Source organism: Chrysemys picta, chromosome 11 (genome assembly GCF_011386835.1).
Source record: "Chrysemys picta bellii isolate R12L10 chromosome 11, ASM1138683v2, whole genome shotgun sequence".
NCBI lineage: Eukaryota > Metazoa > Chordata > Testudines > Emydidae > Chrysemys > Chrysemys picta.
The window spans coordinates 15,843,815-15,865,214 of record NC_088801.1 but is presented as its reverse complement, the minus strand read 5'-3'; the positions used below and the strand labels follow the sequence as shown (position 1 = coordinate 15,865,214).

Here is a 21,400-nt window from a genome sequence, read left to right as displayed (position 1 = left end):
AATGCACATAGATATGCGAAAATCTGAGAGAATGATTGATAAATAAAATTGTAAGGATCCCTTGGTAAAAGTTCAAGAACATCTGCAACAGTTTTTGTAACTCATCAGAGTGGTCAATATCCACAAATTTGTTCAAAATATGTTTGTAAATAAGGGGGAGGCTTTTTAAAGCACAAAGGAAAGGCACTTAACTGCCCTTTGTATCTTTTTGAAAATCCGTCCCTAATTATACTGAATGCTGCAAGTCCCTTCACAGTCTCTACTTGCAGACTACACTATGCCTGGCCCATCCCCACAGAGTGAATTAGTATGCTCCATCCCAGGCTGCAGTGCTGAGCTTGACTTTCCCTGCAATTGGCCCTCCTGCCTGCTGGGTGATTCTGTGGCACTAGGTATCAAGAACCGAGAGCAGAGAGACCTTCTCCTGTGCTCTCAATGCTGTCCCCAATCCCACTGCAGGTGCCCAGGCAGGAGGAAACATCCTGAGTGGAATGCAAAGGGTGTTGAAGAACTGTGGAGTGGGGAACAGGAACAAGAATCAGGGCAGTGCAGGATAGCCCAGGAGTCACATGTGAAGGGGGTCAGGGACAGGAGCTGGTGGGGGAGAACATGAGGGCCAGAAAGAGATAAGTGCACAGGGTCAGGAGAAGGGCAGAAGACAATGCTGGGGACAGGGTGGGCAAGGACAGAGCTATGGGGGGCGGGAATAGGGACAGGAACACAGAAATGATTGGGGTGGGGATTGGTTAGGAGTAGAGTGGGCCAGCAACAGGTTGTGTGGCAAACAGGGTTTATGACAACTAGACAACATTCCCCTCCAGAACCTGGAATTGAACTCAGGATTCCTGAGTCTCAGTAGTCCTCTGATGTCAGCAAACAGCCATGAAACCCCTTGGCAAAGTGCTTGTTTCATCTCCTTCTAGTAGCTCGCCTGCAGAGAGGGAAATAGCTTTTTACTACCAGTTACTCCATTAGCTCAAGTGGCAGAAGTCTTTTTGTGGCCAGTAGCACATTCATGTTTTCAGAAGAGTGGTGGGCGCCAACAATTTTTCAAGGCTTATTTTGTATTTGTACACTAAATAATAAAAAAAATCATATTTAATATTACATAATATATGAATCCAGAGAGAAGAGAGAAGCTGGAGAGAAGCCGCGAGGACAGAGAACACTGGCGCCCGCAGCCACGGAGTACTCTGTCCCCAGCAGGCGCGGAGCTCCAGCTTCTCTCCCCTGCTGGGCACTAGGCAGGCCCCGCGCCTGCCGGGAACAGAGAACACCGCGCCCGCAGTCTGAGTTCTCTGTCCCCATCAGGCACGGGGCTGCAGCTTCTCTCCCCTGCTGGGCACTGGGCAGGCGCACATAAATGCCCCGGTGGGTGCCATGGCACCTGCGGGCACTGCGTTGGGGACCACTGATGTTGTGGATGTAAAGGTCCCAATGCCTATTTCAGGTCAATATGGAAACACATGGTGCATTTTGATTTTTCAGTTTGCTTTTTAAAAATATAGGACAGTGTATATAAACAATAGCATGTAATAGTGCAGTTATAGGCTGTGTCATAATGCATACACACAAGGGGAACAAATTAAGGTTGCACAGGCAACCTTAACCCAGGCATTTCCTAACTTCTGAATGCTTGATTTACAACCTGAATTCCCTGTTTAGTGTGATTTTTGTATATAATTTATCGTATACTGTAGAATACATAAAAATCTCAGGCCAGACCCAATAACAGGAGAATCCATTCAAGTTTGGATTTTGCCTACTCTATCTATCAGTCTATGCACCTGACTTCATCAGTCTCTTTAATTTCATGCATCTGCCATTGTTTCTCTTGTTCCATTGACCTGGCATGTTGCTAGTCTCTTCTGTCTAGGTCTTTTTTGTGTGTGTGTGTCTTTTTTTAGCTTTCTAGGGGGCTGTTATTTTTTTATTTCCAGTTCTGTGTCTCTCTTGGCTATATTTCTTTTTGCTGTAACGCCCTCTCTGCTATCAGGATCCATTTCTCTCTCTTCTTGGGCCTTCCTTAATTACTTCCTACCATACTTATATGCCCCTTATTACTGTAGTAGCTCAGTGCCTTACAGTCTTTAATGTATTTCTTTTCATAATGCTGCTGGGAGATAGGGAAGTCATATTATCCCATTTTACAGAATGGGAACTGAGGCACAAAGGTTAATTGACTTGCTCAGTCGCACAGAAACAGAACAAACAGAACTAGTTTCCCAAGTCCTGGCCTCGTGTCCTAACCACTGGACCATCCTTCTCCAATTACCCTGCATTTTCTGACTGCTATCAGACTTTCTTCTTAAGCCTTCTCTGTCTACTGCTACACTGCCTTTTCTGCAGCTAGGCCCTGTCCACTAATTGCTCCCTATCCTAATTATCACAATGGTCCTGAATCCTTTCTCAGTCCACCTTTACACTGGTACAAAACTCTGTGTACCAAACTTCTGATTTACAGAAATGAAAGGGGACCTGATGCTCACTGTTCCCATAGTTGCCACTGCCGCTTTAGGAAACTATTTTGAAACTTAGTGCCATGTTAATGCTATCCATGTAATCCTTACCCTTTGATTACTGCTCTGCATTACCACTTGGCCAATGACCATCTGATAAGGTGACCTGAACAGGTCAATGAACATCAACAGCATAGTCCCTCAGCTAATATTGTGAAGACACGAATCACTGTGTGAAGTGCTAAGTATTATTTTTTACGGTCAATTTTAGAGGCGCAGTCTTGAAATGGCTCTATTCTTGGTAGGGTTAAAAGCACTAAAGTCCCAGGTTAATAAAATGCTTAATGAAAACCAAACAAAACAGAAAATCCCTCCCTCAGAAAGGTAGAGAACATGCTGGCTAGAAACAGATGTGCAGATGTGGTTGCCCCTTCTCAAAAAAAATATATTGGAATTGGACAAGGTTCAGAAAAGGGCAACAAAAATTATTAGGGGTATGGAATGGCTTCCATATGCGGAGAGATTAATAAGACTGTGACTTTTCAGCTTGGAAAAGAGATGACTAAGGGGAGATATGATAGAGGTCTATAAAATCATGACTGGTGTGGAGAAAGTAAATAAAGAAGTGTTATTTACTCCTCATAACACACAAACTAGGAGGTTTAAAAAAAGCAAAAGGAAGTATATGTAATTCTTTGCCAGAGGATGTTGTGAAGGCCAAGACTATAACAGGGTTCCAAAAAAGAACTAGATAAGTTCATGGAGGATATGTCCATCAATGGCTTATTAGCCAGGTATGGATGGTGTCCCTAGCCTCCGTCTTCCAGAAGCTGGGAATGAGTGACAGGGGATGGATCACTTGATGATTACTTGTTCTGTTCATTCCCATTGGGGCACCTGGCATTGGGCTCTGTCAGAAGACAGGATACTGGGCTGGATTGACCTTTGGTCTGACCCAGTATGACCGTTCTTATGTAAACAATAACCCTTCCCGCCAAAAAAAATAAAAATAAAAATAAAAAATAAAACCCCCACAAAAAAACCTGTATTTCTCTTCTGAGGATCTCATTTCAAAACACTTTTAAAGTTATGTAGAAACTGGAAGCAGCATCAGTTATCAGTTATAATCAGGCCCAGTGTGCACTGAACTGTCGTAAGTTCGACTCCAGCTGACATCCTCTCACCCATAAGGGAGTCAGACATCTGTCATGTGGGCAAGGAAGAACCCGGAAGAAGAGCATGTGAAACACCTACTCTCTCTGCCTTTCTTTCACTATGATGTTCCTACAGACTCTGAGCTTGGCATATTTTTTCCTATTTGGCATGAATAGAGGTACAGGTGTTAACTTGTTTTTTTCCTAGAAAGCTGTTTTCTGTTAATATAGTGGTGAAAATTAACACTGGCTAAATTTCTTATTTTATTGCCAAACTTATCGTTTGATGCCCCCCCAAAAAACGAGGCTGAGATTTTCACAAAAGCCTAAAGAAGTTAGGCACCCAAACACTAGTGAAATTCAAATCGGCACCTCACTAACTTCCTTAGGCTCATTTGAAAATCTCAATCTCGATAAATACATTCATTGCATTTTTAAAGTGAATCTTGGAAAGTGTTAGCATGCATGCATTGCCAAGCTTATTTAGTATGTTTTCTGCTGGCCTAATATTAATTTTCCTGCTTGTGGAACGTATAAAAATATTCCATATTTTCAACTTCTGTTAGCAAGAATAATCCCATTATACCAGAAGGAGGGAAATAATCTGCCAAAACCACTAACTGTAATTAGGAGACTGTAACTTACTTACACTCCACTTATACACGTGACACTCCCAGAACCATACAAAACAGTGCAGGTGAGTGCAAGGTGAACCAGGACATCTTCAGCATGTCTCACACAATTATAAATCCCTAGATACTTGAGATGATCTTTTAATGGAAAATAAGAAACTAGCTCATACTGGCTTTGCCTAAAAGTGCCAACATTCTGCAGCTGAGCTGCCCAGGTGTTTAGTCTGAGTGCGTCATTAGTGTTGTAGTGGCATAATCACTGACTGAAGATTCTCACTAAATGCAGGAAACCTCACTTGCTTGAAAATGATTTTGGAAAACTTCCCAGGTTATATATTGCAGAAGACTGAGTTAGTGTGGCAATAATTAATACATTGCCAGAATGAAGTAGAACTTCACATCTAAAAATGTTCTTAGTGCTTTGCCAAATAAGTGAAATGTTCATATACATGATCTGTCTTGACTGCATAAGTCAGTCAGTCAATCAAGGTTAGGTTGGGGGGACAGGAATCTCTTGTTTTGAACAAGCAAAAAAAATATTTTAAACCCACAATCCTTTTCCTTTCTTTTTCTCTGGTGGCTGTTTTTTGTATTTCTTTTTTCCTCCAGCCACTTGTAGAAGTGCTGTGCTCAATATTACAATAATACATTTACTATGGGTGTTTTGTTTCAAAACCTAAGTTTGCCGAGTGATTACTTTTGCAAGGTTGGTTCTATTAGTTTTAAAAGGGCTAAAATTCTGCCTTCAGAGTCAAACATGCAATTTCCTCTGAATTTAGCGAGAGATGTACATACACTTATCTGAGGGCATTAGCTAGCCTGAATGTGGTGTTTAGCAAGGCCCAGTTTAGACACCCTTGCATACCCCAAGTTAGTCAGCTCAGGCATTTGTGAACATGTGCACAGGCCCTTTGAGAATAACAGCATCCACGAAAAACCTTTTTATTGTGGGTATACCCAATTCTGGGCTACTATTCCCACCCCCAGTTATGCTGCTTCCATTCTTTTCATCTTGCCTATATCTTCACTACCTGGTTTTTGACCCTTTCTTTCTGTAGATAGCAAATATTTCCGAATTAAGGTAAACTATATTTCTTCAGTGGTACTATTTTTTCTGGCACACTGATCCTCTTGCTACATCAAATGCATTAAATTCTTTCTGACATCAGCATTACCCCTTGATTAAATTACAATCCTCAATTCAATTGGGTGTCATGTAGACTTAACCATATATAAAGCAATATTAGTTTTATAATGATGCTTTCTGTTTCACTTTACTTTCCACCAGGATTTTTCTTCTTGTTTTCTTTGAATTTCCTGTAAAATAAAAGACATTCCCTCTTAGTGAAGGTTGTTCTACAAAATGTTTATGCTCATAAAGATACAGGAGAAGTAACTAGAGAGACAAAGCTCTATTGCTTAAATGTGCTTATCCATTTTTTTCTGTACATTATTATGATGGGTTTGGTCACAGAAACGCCTTTGGGACTGCCACCTGATGTGCAGTGAGCCCATTTTCTCTGCCAGCTTGGGACTCCAGTACCTTGCCTTGTTTGAGCCAGACATGCTTGCCTGCTGCAAACACAGATTCAAGTCTGAACCACGTCCCCCACAAGCTGTTTTACCCTGTTTGTACCCTGTATAAAACGTATATAGGGTAAACTCATAAATTGTTCACCCTCTGTAACACTGATAGAGAGATATGCACATTAATTAATACATACTCTGGGTTCATTAATAAGTAAAAAGTGATTTTATTAAATAAAAAAGTAGGATTTAAGTGGTTCTAAGTAATAACAGACAGAACGAAGTAAATTAACGAGCAAAATAAAATAAAGCACGCAAGTCTAAGCCTAATACAGTAAAAACTAAATGCAGGTAAATCTCACCCTCATAGATGTTCCAATAAGCCTCTTTTTACAGACTATACTTCCTCCTAGTCTGGGTCCAGCAATCACTCACATTCCTGTAGTTACTGTCCTTTGTTCCAGTTTCTTTCAGGCATCTCCTTGGGGTGGAGAGGCTATCTTTTGTGCCAGCTGAAGACAAAATGGAGGGGCTTCCAGGGGCTTACATAGACTTTCTCTTGTGGGTGGAAACCCCTCTCTTTCCCTGTGTAGCATCCAGCTACAAAATGGAGTTTTGGAGTCACATGGGCAAGTCACATGCCCATGCATGACTCAGTTTTCTACAGGAATTCCCAGGAAAGCTCAGATATGGATTGGCGTCTATCAAGGTTCTTTGTTCGCCACGTCTCCCAGTTGCTTGAGTAACCCCTTCACACTATGTTGACCACATCTGCCTTTGGTGCTTTCTACAGCAAACACTTTAAATACAAACATAGAGCCAACACTCATAACAAAGATATGTTACATGGCATCTCTAGCATAAGACATATTCCAGTTATGTCATATTTACACTCATAAGCATATTTCTATAAAGCATTATGGGGTGCAATGTCACAATTATCTTTAAGCTTAAGCAATGAGGCATCTCTGTCATAATTGTCTATGAAGTATATAACAGCAGAACTTAGTCTTTCCTCTACTGTGCTGATTATAGTTGCCCTCCTTCAAACAGTTAATGTTGAGCATAGTGTTGCTATCATGACCAAGTCTCAGAGTTTTTTTTTAATTTGTTGATAGTGTAGCAGCCAAATTAATCTGTTGTAGTCTAATAATGTCAATGAAATTACACTGAGAATTAATATAGCAAGAGCTTTTATAGACATATAAATAGGAAGAAAACAAAGAAAGAAGAAGTGGGACCGCTTAAGACTGTAGATGGAGTGGAGATTAAGGATAATCTAGGCATGGCACAATATCTAAATGAATATTTTGCATCGGTATTTAATGAGGCTAATGAAAGGCTGAGGAATAGTAGAAGCAAGACTAATGGGAATAAAGGAATGGGGATTGACATTACCGTATCCGAGGTAGAAGCCAAACTCAAACAGCTTAACGGGACTAAATCGGGCGGACCGGATGATCTTCATCCGAGAATATTAAAGGAACTGGCGCGAGAAATTGCAAGCCCGTTAGCGATAATTTTTAATGAATCTGTTAACCCCGGGGTGGTACCGTTTGACTGGAGAATAGCTAATGTGGTTCCTATTTTCAAGAAGGGGGAAAAAAGTGACCCGGGTAACTACAGGGCTGTTAGTTTAACATCTGTAATATGCAAGGTCTTGGAAAAAATTTTGAAGGAGAAAGTAGTTAAGGACCTTGAGGACAATGCCAGTTGGGACAAATTACAACACGGTTTTACGAAAGGTAGATCGTGCCAAACCAACCTGATCTCCTTCTTTGAGAAAGTAACAGATTATTTAGATAAAGGAAATGCGGTGGATCTAATATACCTCGACTTCAGTAAAGCACTTGATACGGTACCTCATGAGGAATTATTGGTTAAATTGGAAAAGATGGGGATCGATATGAAAATACAGAGGTGGATAAAGAACTGATTAAAGGGTAGACTGCAGCGGGTCGTACTGAAAGGTGAACTGTCAGGTTGGAGGGAGGTTACCAGTGGAGTTCCTCAAGGTTCGGTTTTGGGTCTGATTTTATTTAATCTATTCATTACTGACCTCGGAACCAAATGTAGGAGTGGGCTGATAAAGTTTGCGGATGACACAAAGTTGGGAGGTATTGCCAATTCAGAGAAGGATCGGGATATCCTGCAGGGAGATTTGGATGACCTTGTAAACTGGAGTAATAGTAATAGGATGAAATTTAATAGTGAGAAGTGTAAGGTTATGCATTTAGGGATAAATAACAAGAATTTTAATTATAAGCTAGGGACGCATCAGTTGGAAGTAACGGAAGAGGAGAAGGACCTCGGAGTCCTGGTTGATCGCAGGATGACTATGAGTCGACAATGTGACGTGGCCGTGAAAAAAGCTAATGCGGTCTTGGGATGCATTAGGCGAGGTATTTCTAGTAGGGATAAGGAGGTGCTGGTTCCGTTATACAAGGCACTGGTGAGACCTCATTTGGAGTACTGTGTGCAGTTCTGGTCTCCCATGTTTAAAAAGGATGAAATCAAACTGGAACGGGTACAAAGAAGGGCCACTAGGATGATCCGAGGAATGGAAAATCTGTCATATGAAAGGAGACTCGAGGAGCTCAGTTTGTTTACCTTAACCAAAAGAAGGCTGAGGGGGGATATGATTGCTCTCTTTAAATATATCAGAGGGATAAATACCAGGGAAGGAGAGGAATTATTTCAGCTCAGTACTAATGTGGACACGAGAACGAATGGATATAAACTGGTCATGGGGAAGTTTAGGCTTGAAATTAGACGAAGGTTTCTAACCATCAGAGGGGTGAAATTTTGGAACAGCCTTCCGAGGGAAACAGTGGGGGCGAAAAACCTCTCTGGCTTTAAGATTAAGCTTGATAGGTTTATGAAGGGGATGGTTTGATGGGATAAAGTGATTTTAGTCATTAGGTCAATAACGTGCCATCGCTGTTAATTAGCAACAATGGTCAATGATGGGATATTAAAAGTTACTACAGAGAACTTTTTCCAGAGGGTCTGGCTAGAGAATTTTGCCCGTATGCTTGGGGTTCAGCTGATCGCCATATTTGGGGTCGGGAAGGAATTTTCCTCCAGGGTAGATTGGCAGAGGCCCTGGAGGTTTTTCGCCTTCCTCCGCAGCATGGGGCAGGGGTCGCTTGCTGGAGGATTCTCAGCGATTTGAAGTCTTTAAATCATGATTTGGGGACTTCAACAGCTGAGTCAAGGGAGAGAATTCTTCCAGGAGTGGGTGGGTCAGCTTTTGTGGCCCGCATCATGCGGGAGGTCAGACTAGATGATCATAATGGTCCCTTCTGACCTTAGAGTCTATGAGTCTATGATGCACAAATAATTCAGTTGTTTGTAATAGGAACTATCTTGCAGTTGTAAAGGTCTTAAGTGAATGTCAGAATCTTTGGGGAAAAAATGACCTTACATGTGTTAATTACCCATATTATTACCTGTTTTTAGGTAACTTTCAAAGCATCAAGATACTCAGTTTCACCAGATTTAAGATTTGTTCTTCTTGCATATGATGTTAAACAGGTAAGCAAACTACTCATACATTCAGTTTTCTCCTTAATTGACACTTTAAATGTTTTATCATTTATGATTTACCTTATGATTGCATTCCCATTATTCACAAGACATAATATAGACAGATATATTAAATCACTATTCAAATAAATCTTTTCTTCTTCTTTTTTATGTTTTGGGACAATAAACGCTGTGTTAAAATTCCACATAGGTGAAACATTTTGCTTCCCTTAATTTCAGAAAACAATATTCAGAAATAGGAGCATATTGATTTTATTAGTTATTTTTGATAAGCTTCATGTTGGTAACTCACCTTAGACTACTTGTGTTTAATATGCTGAATTTCTTGGGATAAAATATATTCATTTCCAGGTTAGAATAAAAGCCTGGCAGGTGCATGGGTAACATTCCTTTATTGTTCTCTAGACCTTTAACCTTAATGATTATGTCTGCAACCTGGAAAATATGTTGACAGCTAATAGAACATGCTAGAGTGGTGTGATGTAAAAGAAAAAAGTAACTTCTTAAAGACTGTTATTTATTTGAGTCTCATTTAAAGTCCGTTGAAGTAAATGGGAGTTTTTCCAGTTTTTCTTTCTTTCTTTCTTTCTTTCTTTCTTTCTTTCTTTCTTTCTTTCTTTCTTTCTTTCTTTCTTTCTTTCTTTCTTTCTTTCTTTCTACCAAGTTACAAGGAAGCAGTTATTACTAAATATAACAGCTGACATATCTGTATTTTGTGTTGTAGGATTTTACACAGTACATATAAGGATTCAAGTTTGATTTTTGGTCAAAATATTTCTTTCCTCCTGATTTTCCTTCCTAACTATTCTGTAATATGTTTCTTATATGGAGAAATAGGGAATAATAGCAATGCTATATTACCCTATGTTATGGGGAGAACTTCAGTGGAGTAGCATCAAGGACAAGTGTTACCCCTTATGTCTACATACACTAAGGGCTGATTCAGTGAGCCGCTAAGAGCCCTCAAATCCCTTTGAATTCACCACTTTACAGAAGGATCCCTTTGAATTCACCACTTTACAGAAGGACCCTCTCTCTGTTTGTCATTACTGCTTTGTGTACAGCACTGTACTTCATTTTAAAGTTCAATTATCAGCAGATATTTAGAGGCAGAGAATGGTAGGTAGCCATTGTCTGGGTACACTGCAAGAAGGACAGGAGACACTTGTTATGGATTTTAATCAGGTTGCAACTTTATTATATAGATGTCTGAGACTACCTGGAGATAACGTGTACAGTGCAGGCAAATCTAGGCTTATTCAAATCAATTCTCCAGGGCTTTCATCGGCCCCCCTTTGTTTCCATTCAGGTCCCCCAGCCGACCCATGGCTTGGACCTTACCACCCACCACCCTTGTAAGAGGGTTAAGGTGGGCTATGAGAATGGGGGGGGGAGGGGGCAGGGAGGGCTCCCTGACGTACCAATCAGAGAAGTCCCCAACCCCCTCCCCCATTTTGTTCCTTTATCCAGTACTTTTTTTTTGTTTAAGTCCTTTACCAGGCCATTTATCTGGTCACTGGCTGCCTTCCCAATGGAGTACCTGCACTGGATATCCACCAAACCTTACAAAATACATTGAGACATATGGCCTACAATCTTTTCTTCTCACCAGAAAAGGTCCTCCCTCACAACCGCTGTGGGGAAGGCGAAAAATACTCACTCCACTGAAGCCAATTCTGGTGGTGCAGGAAAAAATCCTTCCCAGCCCCCCTTTAAAAGGAGGGACAAGCGTAACGCCCGCAGCAGGTCCTAACCCAGCCTGCCATTTGCCTCCACTTGGGGAAGGAGGGTGGGTGCTGGCTTCCTCGCAGTGTGGAACAAAGAGACTTGCCCCACCCAGGTTTTGTACCTTTATGCCCTTCAGACCTCACATTCCTGGGTGGGGGAGTCATTGCTGCAAAGCTGACTGAACTTTTTTACAGCAGTTTCTGACCTCCTTCCTCCTCTTTTCCTCCCTCCCCCCAAAGTGGAGCTCTCCTTCCCAGGTAAGCCCCAGACAAACTCTGCCCCACCTTAGTTGTGGTGCAGTCATTCCCTGTGCTAAAGCAGTTGAGCATGAAAACAAGTGATGAGCAGAGTTTGCAAATACTTCCTAGCTTATTTGATTTTGGTGGCTTTTTCTGTTCATTAATTTGTTCAGACAGATCATGACTTTCTTTTTAAATTAATTTTTGCAAAAATGTCTAGCCCTTACTTGGACAAAAGTCACATGGCATGTTTCTGTTCCTTGAAAATAGGCTTGTGCCTCTCAAAATCTGAATTCCCATGCAAATTCTAGTGATTACGTTTTTCCATTATTTGCCTAAAACCTATTTTCTTGAAAATTCACACAAGTAAAATCATTTAGTAAAAAAGTTACAGAAACAGCACAGAGGTGAAAACACAAGCAACACCATGTTAACCACATCAAACGAATATGCACAGTAATCATCCAGCTATCGGTCCTGATCCAAAGCCGTTGAAGTCAGCCACCTAACTTCACTGGGCTTTCAGATATCCTGCGTCCAAGTTCACTGCTCTGTCCACTAGGCTAGGCACTCGTCCACTGTAAATTAGCATAACTCCACTGAAGTCAAGAAAGCTACACCAATCAACCCCAACTGAAGATCTGTCCCATGGGTATATGTGGTCATCTTAAAACCGTATAAATCACCAAAACTGTTGCATAACATAATTTTATGCTATTATGGTGCATATGAGGTAAAATGTGTGTTTTCTCATCTCACGTCCTTGGTTCATTTAGAAAACTAGTCATGCCTAATCTACTTAATTTATTTAAAACATTGATTTTGTTTTTGATGTTGTCATATTTCAACAGCTTCTCCTCTGTTTTTTCTACATTATTTGCTTCATATTATTCCCTCTCTCACTTCCACTGTTAGGAAAGTGGGGTTTGATTCTGCGTACAAGAAGCCCAGGCGGCCAGTCCTAGGGGAACCCTGCAAAGATGCACAGGAAGCTAGTGGCATCTATCCAGGAGTGCCAGCTCTATTTGTTTTGCCTGGCCCCTGCCATTATAGCTCTGACAGTAACCTGCCCCTGGAATTCCCCTTTAAGGGGGATCAGTTGTGAAGAGATGATGTCATAAAGGGTTAGAAGACATGATGTTCGGTCTCCCCCCAGCCCTTCCCTTGCAACCCTTTCCCAAGCAGAGATCCCCAGACCTACTGAGGACTGTCCCAAGGACATCCATGTGTTGGTAACAGTCTTTGGATTTGCCCTCATGTAATTAATTATAATTTCATAGATTTAAAATGATAGACTTAAAAATAGAAAATAAAGTATAATGCATATTCAATTATTTTAATGAGAGCAAAATCAGGCCAGATTCTTCCTTTAGTTGATGCCATCAAAAATGTATACTGTTATCATACAGAAGTATTTGCTTCTGGTAATGGAAGTTACCACTTTGTAGAGTAAATGTACAATTTTCAGTGGCACTCATTACTGGGAACCACAACTGGATTGTTTTAAACATTTAGAGCCAGAGCCTTAGCTGGTATAAATCAGTATAGCTCTGTTGACTACACTACCTGAGAATCTGACTCTTATTTTCCCTTACTCATTGTGCGTTATCAGCCAGCTGACTGAACTGTAACCCTTTTGACTGGATTTAAGCGATTCATAAATATTTGGGTAATAGGTTTTTCTTTAATGAGAGTAATAGTTTACATATGTTTATCTGTGTTCCATGGTGACATAGTAATACAGCTGGTGCAGATTTATAAATCAACAGAGTTTTGTAAAGAAGCTGGTATAATTCAGCTGAAAAGATTGAAGTAAAGTAGAAACAAATGTTTGTTCAAGACATTTGTCATGAAATTGTAATTAGAAACAAGGTTATTTTGATGTTTGGATTAAAAATAAATGTTGAGTTAAATTAAATAGTTGAATATTTATTTTTACCATAGTCAGCATTTTCTCTAATCTATTTTATGCTTGGAATGGCAAACTTTAATTAAATTTGCAGTTATTTCAGCACAATTAAGATTGTCCTTTATGCATAACGGGACATAAATCTGCATGAAAATAAGCCATCTTTGAATACAAAAGTAATAATTGAATGAATCATTTAAATCATGCCTAATCAAAGGAACAAAGGAATCTAACTGTGCCACAGCAGCTGGTTTAGCGTTGCTTTCTAAACTTGGTATGCGGCAAAATAACAGCTTTTATTGTGTGCAAGATAGTTGTGTTATGAAATAATCTTTACATTATGGCATATTGATTTCTGCACACACGTTTGTCTCCATCTTTATGACAGCACACTACACAATGTGGCTTGATGTTAAAAGTGAGAGGTACAGTCACCTTAGGGATTAGTTGTAACAATAGTGAGGTGGGAGCTGTGGAAGTGGTGGGGGTGGTTTCAGTGTATTCAATTCTGTGTAGCTTCACATATTTCCAGTTCTCTCTCCTGTTCTCCGCAATTCTGTGACTTTGCCAAAACTCATGTGGATCAGCTGAGTGCAGCTCAGACTTCCATTACTTCCATTACTTCCATTGCTCATGCTATGTGACGAACATCCCTGAAAAAAGTTCTTGCTTTACCAAGTAGCTAACCAACAGGTGAGAACTAATGTGAGGAATGAAAGTGGCCTATATTTTCAGGGGATGTGAAAAACATGGCAGTAGTTAGACCATTGCCCTGTGCCGCCCGTACATTTATTGTATACAGAATGAGACGGATTGGGAATGGTAAATCTTTGATATTCTTGTAAGGTTATCATTTTCAGCCAAGGTCTGGAGTGGGTGATGTGACATTAAGGATGGGTGGAGGCTATATTAGGAAGCCAGTGAGGAGTGTGAGAGAAGCAATTCCCTCAATGTTGCTTTTAATAGTTGACATGACTGAAATCTGTCATTTCAACTCTTCTTTTTTTAACTCCAGTACATGTTGATAGTAACAGCTGCCAAAAAGGTAGGTAAAGTTCTGCTTACAAAAAAAGAAAACTGCATATGCTTATTCCACCTTCCCTTCTGCACTGGCCTTAAAGGATGGCATGTTAGTTTGCAAGCATGCCCTGAGCACTAAGGAGCACTAAGGAGCTCAGGAAGTTTCTCCAAGGTATCTTCATTCCTCCCCAGAGCAGGGTTACCTCATAAGGATTTGATCCAAAGTCCATTGAAGTGAATGTGAGACTTTCCAAATACTTCACTAGGCTTTGGATTGGATACTAATGCATGACCTCACCACTGCCTCACAAGAACTCAGCTTGACATTGAAGAGTGAGCTCGTGAATTGGAGCAAATTCCCTTCTCCTTTCCTCACCACTTTTCTCTCCTTATATCTCCCTTTTCCTTTGTTTTGACTTTGTGATCCCTTTCTTCTGATCCCTTTTTGTCTGCCACATGCCCTCTCTCTCCTTCAAATGCTTTCTTAATGCCAACTTATTTTAGGAACATTTCCTATCATCTTTTCTTTACCACTAATCATCTACAACTTGCCTTTCTTGAAGTAAGTTACATTTGCCCATTTTAGTTCCTGATTCACAAAAGCACTTATGGTATGTACTTAGATGCATCCCCATTCAGGAATCTATGGAACGTAAGTGTGTGCTTGCCTAGATTGGGTCTCTAGACTGTAAGCCAGTCTGACTAGGGAATATGTGTAAAACAATACTAGCTTATAGCACTGTAAATGGTGGATGGATGTGCGTGACGTCTCCAGATGCTGCTGCGGTGATAGAGTGCTACATCACTGACCCACCATCTAATTCATTGTTTGTTCCGTCGGAAGCCATACACCAGAAGAAGTGATTTTTAATAATCAGTTAGGGTAAGTGCAGGATGAAGGAGAATGCAAGCCTGTGCAGAAAGAAGGGGAGAAAGCTGAGTCATGACACTAACTGTTTTTTGAATTGATCGTTCTATGTGAATGAACAATATTTCAAAACACTTTTTGAAAAGTCGTAGTTTAATGCACCAAACAAAGTAATGACTCAAGCACAGCAAGATAGTTGAAGAGAAATCAGCAGAGATTGAAGTTGCTTATCCGCTGTGCGGGGATGCTTATCACCACTCCACTGTTATTATATGTATTTTTACAGAATAATAACAGAGCTGACCACAATCTACAAAGAACTGAGGGTAAATGGAGAGAAGTGGCACACTCATCGAGCTTTTTCAGTTTGCCTATGATATTAGCTTTTAGAGTGCACTGCAAAAGCTCTACAAGAGCTTATTTGCAGATTAGAAGAAACCAGGAGAAAAAATGCATTAAAGCCTTAAATTATGGTTATCTGTTATGCATTATGAGATAATCTTCCTACCAATTACTTGGCAGTTAAATGTTCAGTTATGTCAGTAATCTTATCTTCTTGGTCTGTGAAATTAATTATGGTAATTGTTCTGCTGAAATTGAAAGAGAGGAAAATCAGTTTGCTGATTGTTTTCTCGATCTAGAGATTATTCAGAGTTAGAATAAACAACGTGAATATCAAAATGATACAGGTGTTGTCAATAAAATGATGCCGTACTGTTATGGAAGTCTGACTATGGAGTATTATTTCCCAGGAAGCACTAGCTGTAGGTTGGTGATGTTATCATTTAACAAAGCCACCCCCTGAATTCACCTGCACACCACTCGTTTTTGGAGTACTGCATATGAAATAAAGAACTGTCTTTAAAAATGCTTCCCACCTGCCTCAAAGGGCAGAGCAACTTGCTGGGGCCAGTGGTGAAATGGGACAGTCTCAGCAGGAAGGGAAGGAGACACTCATTCTGGCACACTAGGTAGCTCCTTCCCTGGGAGTCTCTGGCCATGGGGGAGGCATGCTGATTGGCCAGCATTCCCTAGCTCCCAGAATTTAACTTGGTGCAGAGGCCATGTGGAGCCTCTTTCAACTCCATTCCAGCAGCAAGACTCTTCGTCCCTGCCCCCTGAACTAGGAACAGGAATCTGGTCTGACAGATGCTGTGGGTCTAGCTGATCGCCTGTTTGGGGGTCAGGATGGAATTGTTTCTACCATGGGCCAATTGGTAGAGAACCAGGGAGGGTTTTTTTTGCCTTCCTCACTGCGCCTTCAAGCCACAGTGACTTAAGTAGGAATGCGCTTAGTACCTTACTGAGGTATTTGGGTTGACTTGTTTATTTGTTGCAACTTGTGGCCAGTTTCAACTGTGGTAAAAAGAATAAAATGAATGGTTATCTGAGAGAAAAGGCCTGGGATTTTGGTGATGGGCCTTGGACTCACAGGTGAGACCTTGTGGCCCTCATGGCCTGAGGTCCCCACCCTTCTGCACCCTCTGCCCCTCTCCCGGGGGAAGGATGTTAGGACTCGGAGAGAGCTGAGTCCTGCAGGTAGGCTGAGGAGAGCCTATCCTGAGTGACAGGTTATATGGTAAGGAGCCCTGTACCCCCCGCACTGGAACCAATTAAATGCTGGTAATGGAGAGTATGGGTGATGGGTGGGTAGCAACCCCTGCCCCGGGTGAAAGTTTAATAAAAGTTGTAGCCTGCCACTTAATTCCATGCATGTCTGTCTCATTTTGCCCCTGTGTCCGCATCAAAGGCAGGCTTCTTCAGATTTGTATGTTACTCACACATAAGAACGGCCATACTGGGTCAGACTAAAGGTCCATCTAGCCCAGTATCCTGTCTTCCAACAGTGACCAATACCAGGTGCCCCAGAGTGAATGAGCAGAACAGATAATCATCAAGTGATCCATCCCCTGTTGCCCATTCCCAGCTTCTGGAAAACAGAGGCTAGGCACACCTTCCCTGCCCATCCTGTCTAATAGCCGTTGATGGACCTATCCTCCATGAACTTATCTAGTTCTTTTTTGAACCCTGTTATAGTCCTGGCCTTCATAACATCCTCTGACAAGAAGTTCCACAGGTTGATTGTGCATTGTGTGAACAAATACTTCCTTTTGTTTGTTTTAAACCTGCTGCCTATTAATTTCATTTGGTGGCCCCTAGTTCTTGTGTTATGAGAAGGAGTAAATAACACTTCCTTATTTACTTTCTCCACACAAGTCATGATTTTGGAGACCTCTATCATATCTCCCCTTAGTCGCCTCTTTTCCAAGCTGAAAAGTTCCAGTTTTACTAATCTTTCCTCATATGGCAGCCATTCCATACCCCAGTCATTTTTGTTGCCCTTTTGTGAACCTTTTCCAATTCCAATATATCTTTTTTGAGATGGGGCAACCATATCTGCACGCAGTATTCAAGATGTGGGCATACCATGGATTTATATACAGGCAATATGATAATTTCTGTCTTATTATCTAATCCCTCTCTTAATGATTCCCAACATTCTGTTAGCTTTTTGAACTGCCACTGCACATTGAGTGGATGTTTTCAGAGAACTATCCACAATGACGCCAAGATCTCTTTCTTGAGTGGTAACAGCTAATTTAGACCCCATAATTTTATATGTATAGTTGGGATTATGTTTTCCTATGTGCATTAGTTTGCATTTATCAACATTGAATTTTATCTGCCATTTTGTTGCCCAGTTTTGAGAGATCTTTTTGTAGCTCTTTGCAGTCTACCTAGGACCTAACTATCTTGAGTACTTTTCTATCATCTGCAAATTTTGCTACCTCACTGTTTACCCCTTTTTCCAGGTCATTTATTAATATGTTGACAAGGACTGGTCCCAGTACAGACCCCTGGGGACACCACTATTTACCTCTCTCCATTCTGAAAATTGACCATTTATTCCTACCCTTTGTTTCCTATCTTTTAACCAGTTACAAATCCATGAGATAACCTTCCCTCTTATCCCATGACTACTTACTTTGCTTAAGAGCCTTTGATAAGGGACCTTGTCAAAGGCTTTCTGAAAATCTAAATACACTATATCCATTGGATCCCCCTTGTCCATGTGTTTGTGATACCTTCAAAGAATTCTAGTAGATTGGTGAGGCATGATTTCCCTTTACAAACACCATGTTGACTATTCCCCAACAAATTATGTTCATCTATGTGTCTGACAATTTTGTTCTTTACTATAGTTTTAACCAGTTTGCCCGGTACTGAAGTCAGGCTTACTGGCCTTTAATTGCTGGGGTCACCTCTGAAGCCCTTTTTAAAAATTGGCATCACATTAGCTATCTTCCAGTCATTTGGTACAGAAGCTAATTTAAATGATAGGTTACAGACTACAGTTAGTAGTACTTCAATTTCATGTTCGAGTTCCTTCAGAACTCTTGGGTGAATACCTGGTCCTGGTTCTGGTGACTTATTACTGTTTAGTTTATCAATTTGTTCCAAAACCTCCTCTAATGACACCTCAATCTGGGACAGTTCCTGAGATTTGTCACCTAAAAAGAATGTTTGGGAATCTCCCTCACATCCTCAGACATGAAGACCGATGCAAAGAATTCATTTAGTTTCTCCGCAATGGCCTTATTATCCTTGAGAGCTCCTTTAGCATCTTGATTGTCCAGTGGCCTCACTGGTTGTTTAGCAGGCTTTCTGCTTCTGATGTACTTAAAAAAATTTTTGCGATTACTTTTTGAATCTTTGGCTAACTGTTCTTCAAATTCTCTTTTGAACTTTGTAATTATATTTTTACACTTAATTTGCCAGAGTTTATGCTTCTTTCTATTTTCCTCGCTAGGATTTAACTTCCACTTTTTAAAGGATGCCTTTTTGCCTCTCACTGTTTCTTTTACTTTGTTGTTTAGCCAGAGTGGCTCTTTTTTGGTTCTCTTACTATGTTTTTTTAATTTGGGGTATACATTTAAGTTGAGCCTCTATTATGGTGTATTTAAAAAGTTTCCATGCAGCTTGCAGGGATTTTACTTTTGGTGCTGTATCTTTTAATTTCTGTTTAACTAACTTCCTCATTTTTGTATAGTCCCCCTTTCTGAAATTAAAGCTACAGTGTTGGGTCACTGTGTTGTTTCCCCCCCACATGTGTTTGTGGACTTTCAGATAGTGATGATGTATTTTTACTTGGCATAGGTCCAGAACAAAACTCATGCTCGTGAGCATTGTGAGGTTTGACTTTAACCCGAGATCCAGATTTTACCATTTGTCCCTATTTCTATCTCAACCTCCAAAAAAGATCAGAAACCCACTGAATTTTCAGGGTTATCAGAATCAATCTAGACAGGAATTTTATTCCTCATGTGCATTCATAGCTAAAGAAAATAAAATTTCCAAAAATGAGGAAGTTCGTTTCTGGCTTCACTTCACCCGTTGTTATTTAGCTAATAAGTACTGCAACAATGTGTATATGAAAGGCTAGATTTTCAGCTGGTCATTGCAATTAAACGGGCTACCCCCTTGTACCCCAGTTGAGGATCTGGCCTTTAAACACTCTTCTTATATTTTAAATCAAAGTTCTAACTGTGTAGAAGGGATTTAATAAATAATAATAGCAATATTGAAGGTGACTGTGGTATACTGCTTATTTATTATGTATATTTGATTTGTATTAGTTTTGTAGCACCATAGAAGTGCATGACATTTTACAGACATATAAAAACGTGAGGTATCTACCTGAGGAGATTTCCAATCCTGCAAACATTTAATATCAGTATGTAATACTTGCTGCCACAAATTCTCATTGACTCTAATGGGACTAGTTGCATTAGTCAGCATGCCCAGTATTAAGTGTTTCCAGAATTGGACCTTAATTAGATAATGCAAAGAATAATGAAAAACAGGTCTTGTTGAGTAGGAGACAGGAAACAATATGAAGGTTGAGACAATTATAAACAATGGAAAGGGAATATTATTTATGTTGAGAGCATATTGGGAACATACTGTGGTTTACTATGGGTCCAATTCTTACTCTACCCACGGTGAGTAGTACCTTATTATAAAATTATTTTTAGGGATCATATATATATAGCTTTATATTATATTATATATTTAAAATATATAATATGATCCCTGTATACCCACAATGATCCAGCAATGTATTTTCTTCATTGGAGTATTTTCTTCATTAGACAAAGTACTACATTATTCTAGGTGTTTCTGAGATCGAAATGTTAAATCTTGAACTTGCAAACATCGGAGGGCTTTGTCATATACCCCAGAAGACACTGATTCTTTTAACTGTTAAATGGATTGTGCTTCTCCATTAACTTTAGAGTGTTGTATATGAAAAGGTTAATATCCTTTTTCCATAGCTTTTTAATAGACAGCCAACTACAGTAAATTGAGTTAATGGAGTTGCACTGGATTTACACCACTGAGAATACACTTTGGCCCACAATCATTGAAACTAACCAGAATGGAAATTGCTTCTGCTGTCAAAATATTGTAATAATAATGTGGTATATTATATAATAAGGGTTTTTTTCTTTCCGATTTAGAATTGGCACAAACGGAATTTAAGAGATTAGAATTAATGTTTTACATCTTGTCTTACAAAATTGTATTGGAAGTGAAACTCATGATTAATATGCTTTGCTGCTGTTCACTAAAAGTGAATTCTAGTGCATTTATCTTTTTAAAAAATATATGTATTGACAGAACAAGTATTTCCTTTCACTAGTGTTGACAGTCAGACTAAGTCTGAATAGTATTATCTGAAGAATAATCGTTAATGTCTGACTGAAATTCCAAAGTCCAACCGATAATCTTAATACATTACTCAACATTGGTGTGTTCAGCATCCTACATCGAGGTTTTTTTGTTTTTTTTAAATTCACTGTTGGTACTCTGGAGTATTCGTTGGATAAGGCTATTCTCATTTACTATAATGATGAATTCCATTAGAGTAGAGGAAACTGCTAGGAAAGTCATTCTGTAATTATAAGCCATAATGTGGCATATTGTAGAAACCACCAGTGACATAAACTCTAGTGTATATGGACGCCTTTTGCATATTGGCATTTTTTTTTCCATTTAAAATTGTGACTTCTATATTTTTTGTTATTACAGAGCTGTGATTTCCCCACCCACGCAGTTTATTTTACTATGACAAACAAGTCATCCTAGTCATCAGCCTAGAAGTGTTAAATAAAACTATGAAACAAGAACAGAGATGGGGAGGGAAGGAATAAGAGGCTCTACTAATGGCTACACAGAAAATGTAGGTGGAGAGTCAGGGGAGGATAGAGTGACATAAACCAAAAGAAGAGATGGTCTCACTCAAACATGAGT

General features: G+C 40.0%; 1 protein-coding gene across 4 annotated transcripts in view; it reads left to right on the top strand.

The window, feature by feature from the left end:
* DPP10 (dipeptidyl peptidase like 10) overlaps nucleotides 1-21,400 on the top strand; it is a 391,015-nt gene that overhangs the window by 202,801 nt on the left and 166,814 nt on the right. For 2 of the 4 annotated variants that reach the window (XM_065561598.1, XM_065561600.1), the window contains 2 exons: nucleotides 9,235-9,309; nucleotides 14,213-14,242. In XM_065561598.1, coding sequence (XP_065417670.1) covers nucleotides 9,235-9,309; nucleotides 14,213-14,242 — 105 coding nt within the window. The remainder of the gene's footprint in view (nucleotides 1-9,234; nucleotides 9,310-14,212; nucleotides 14,243-21,400) is intronic. The other 2 variants (XM_065561599.1, XM_024099766.3) reach the window with 1 other exon arrangement.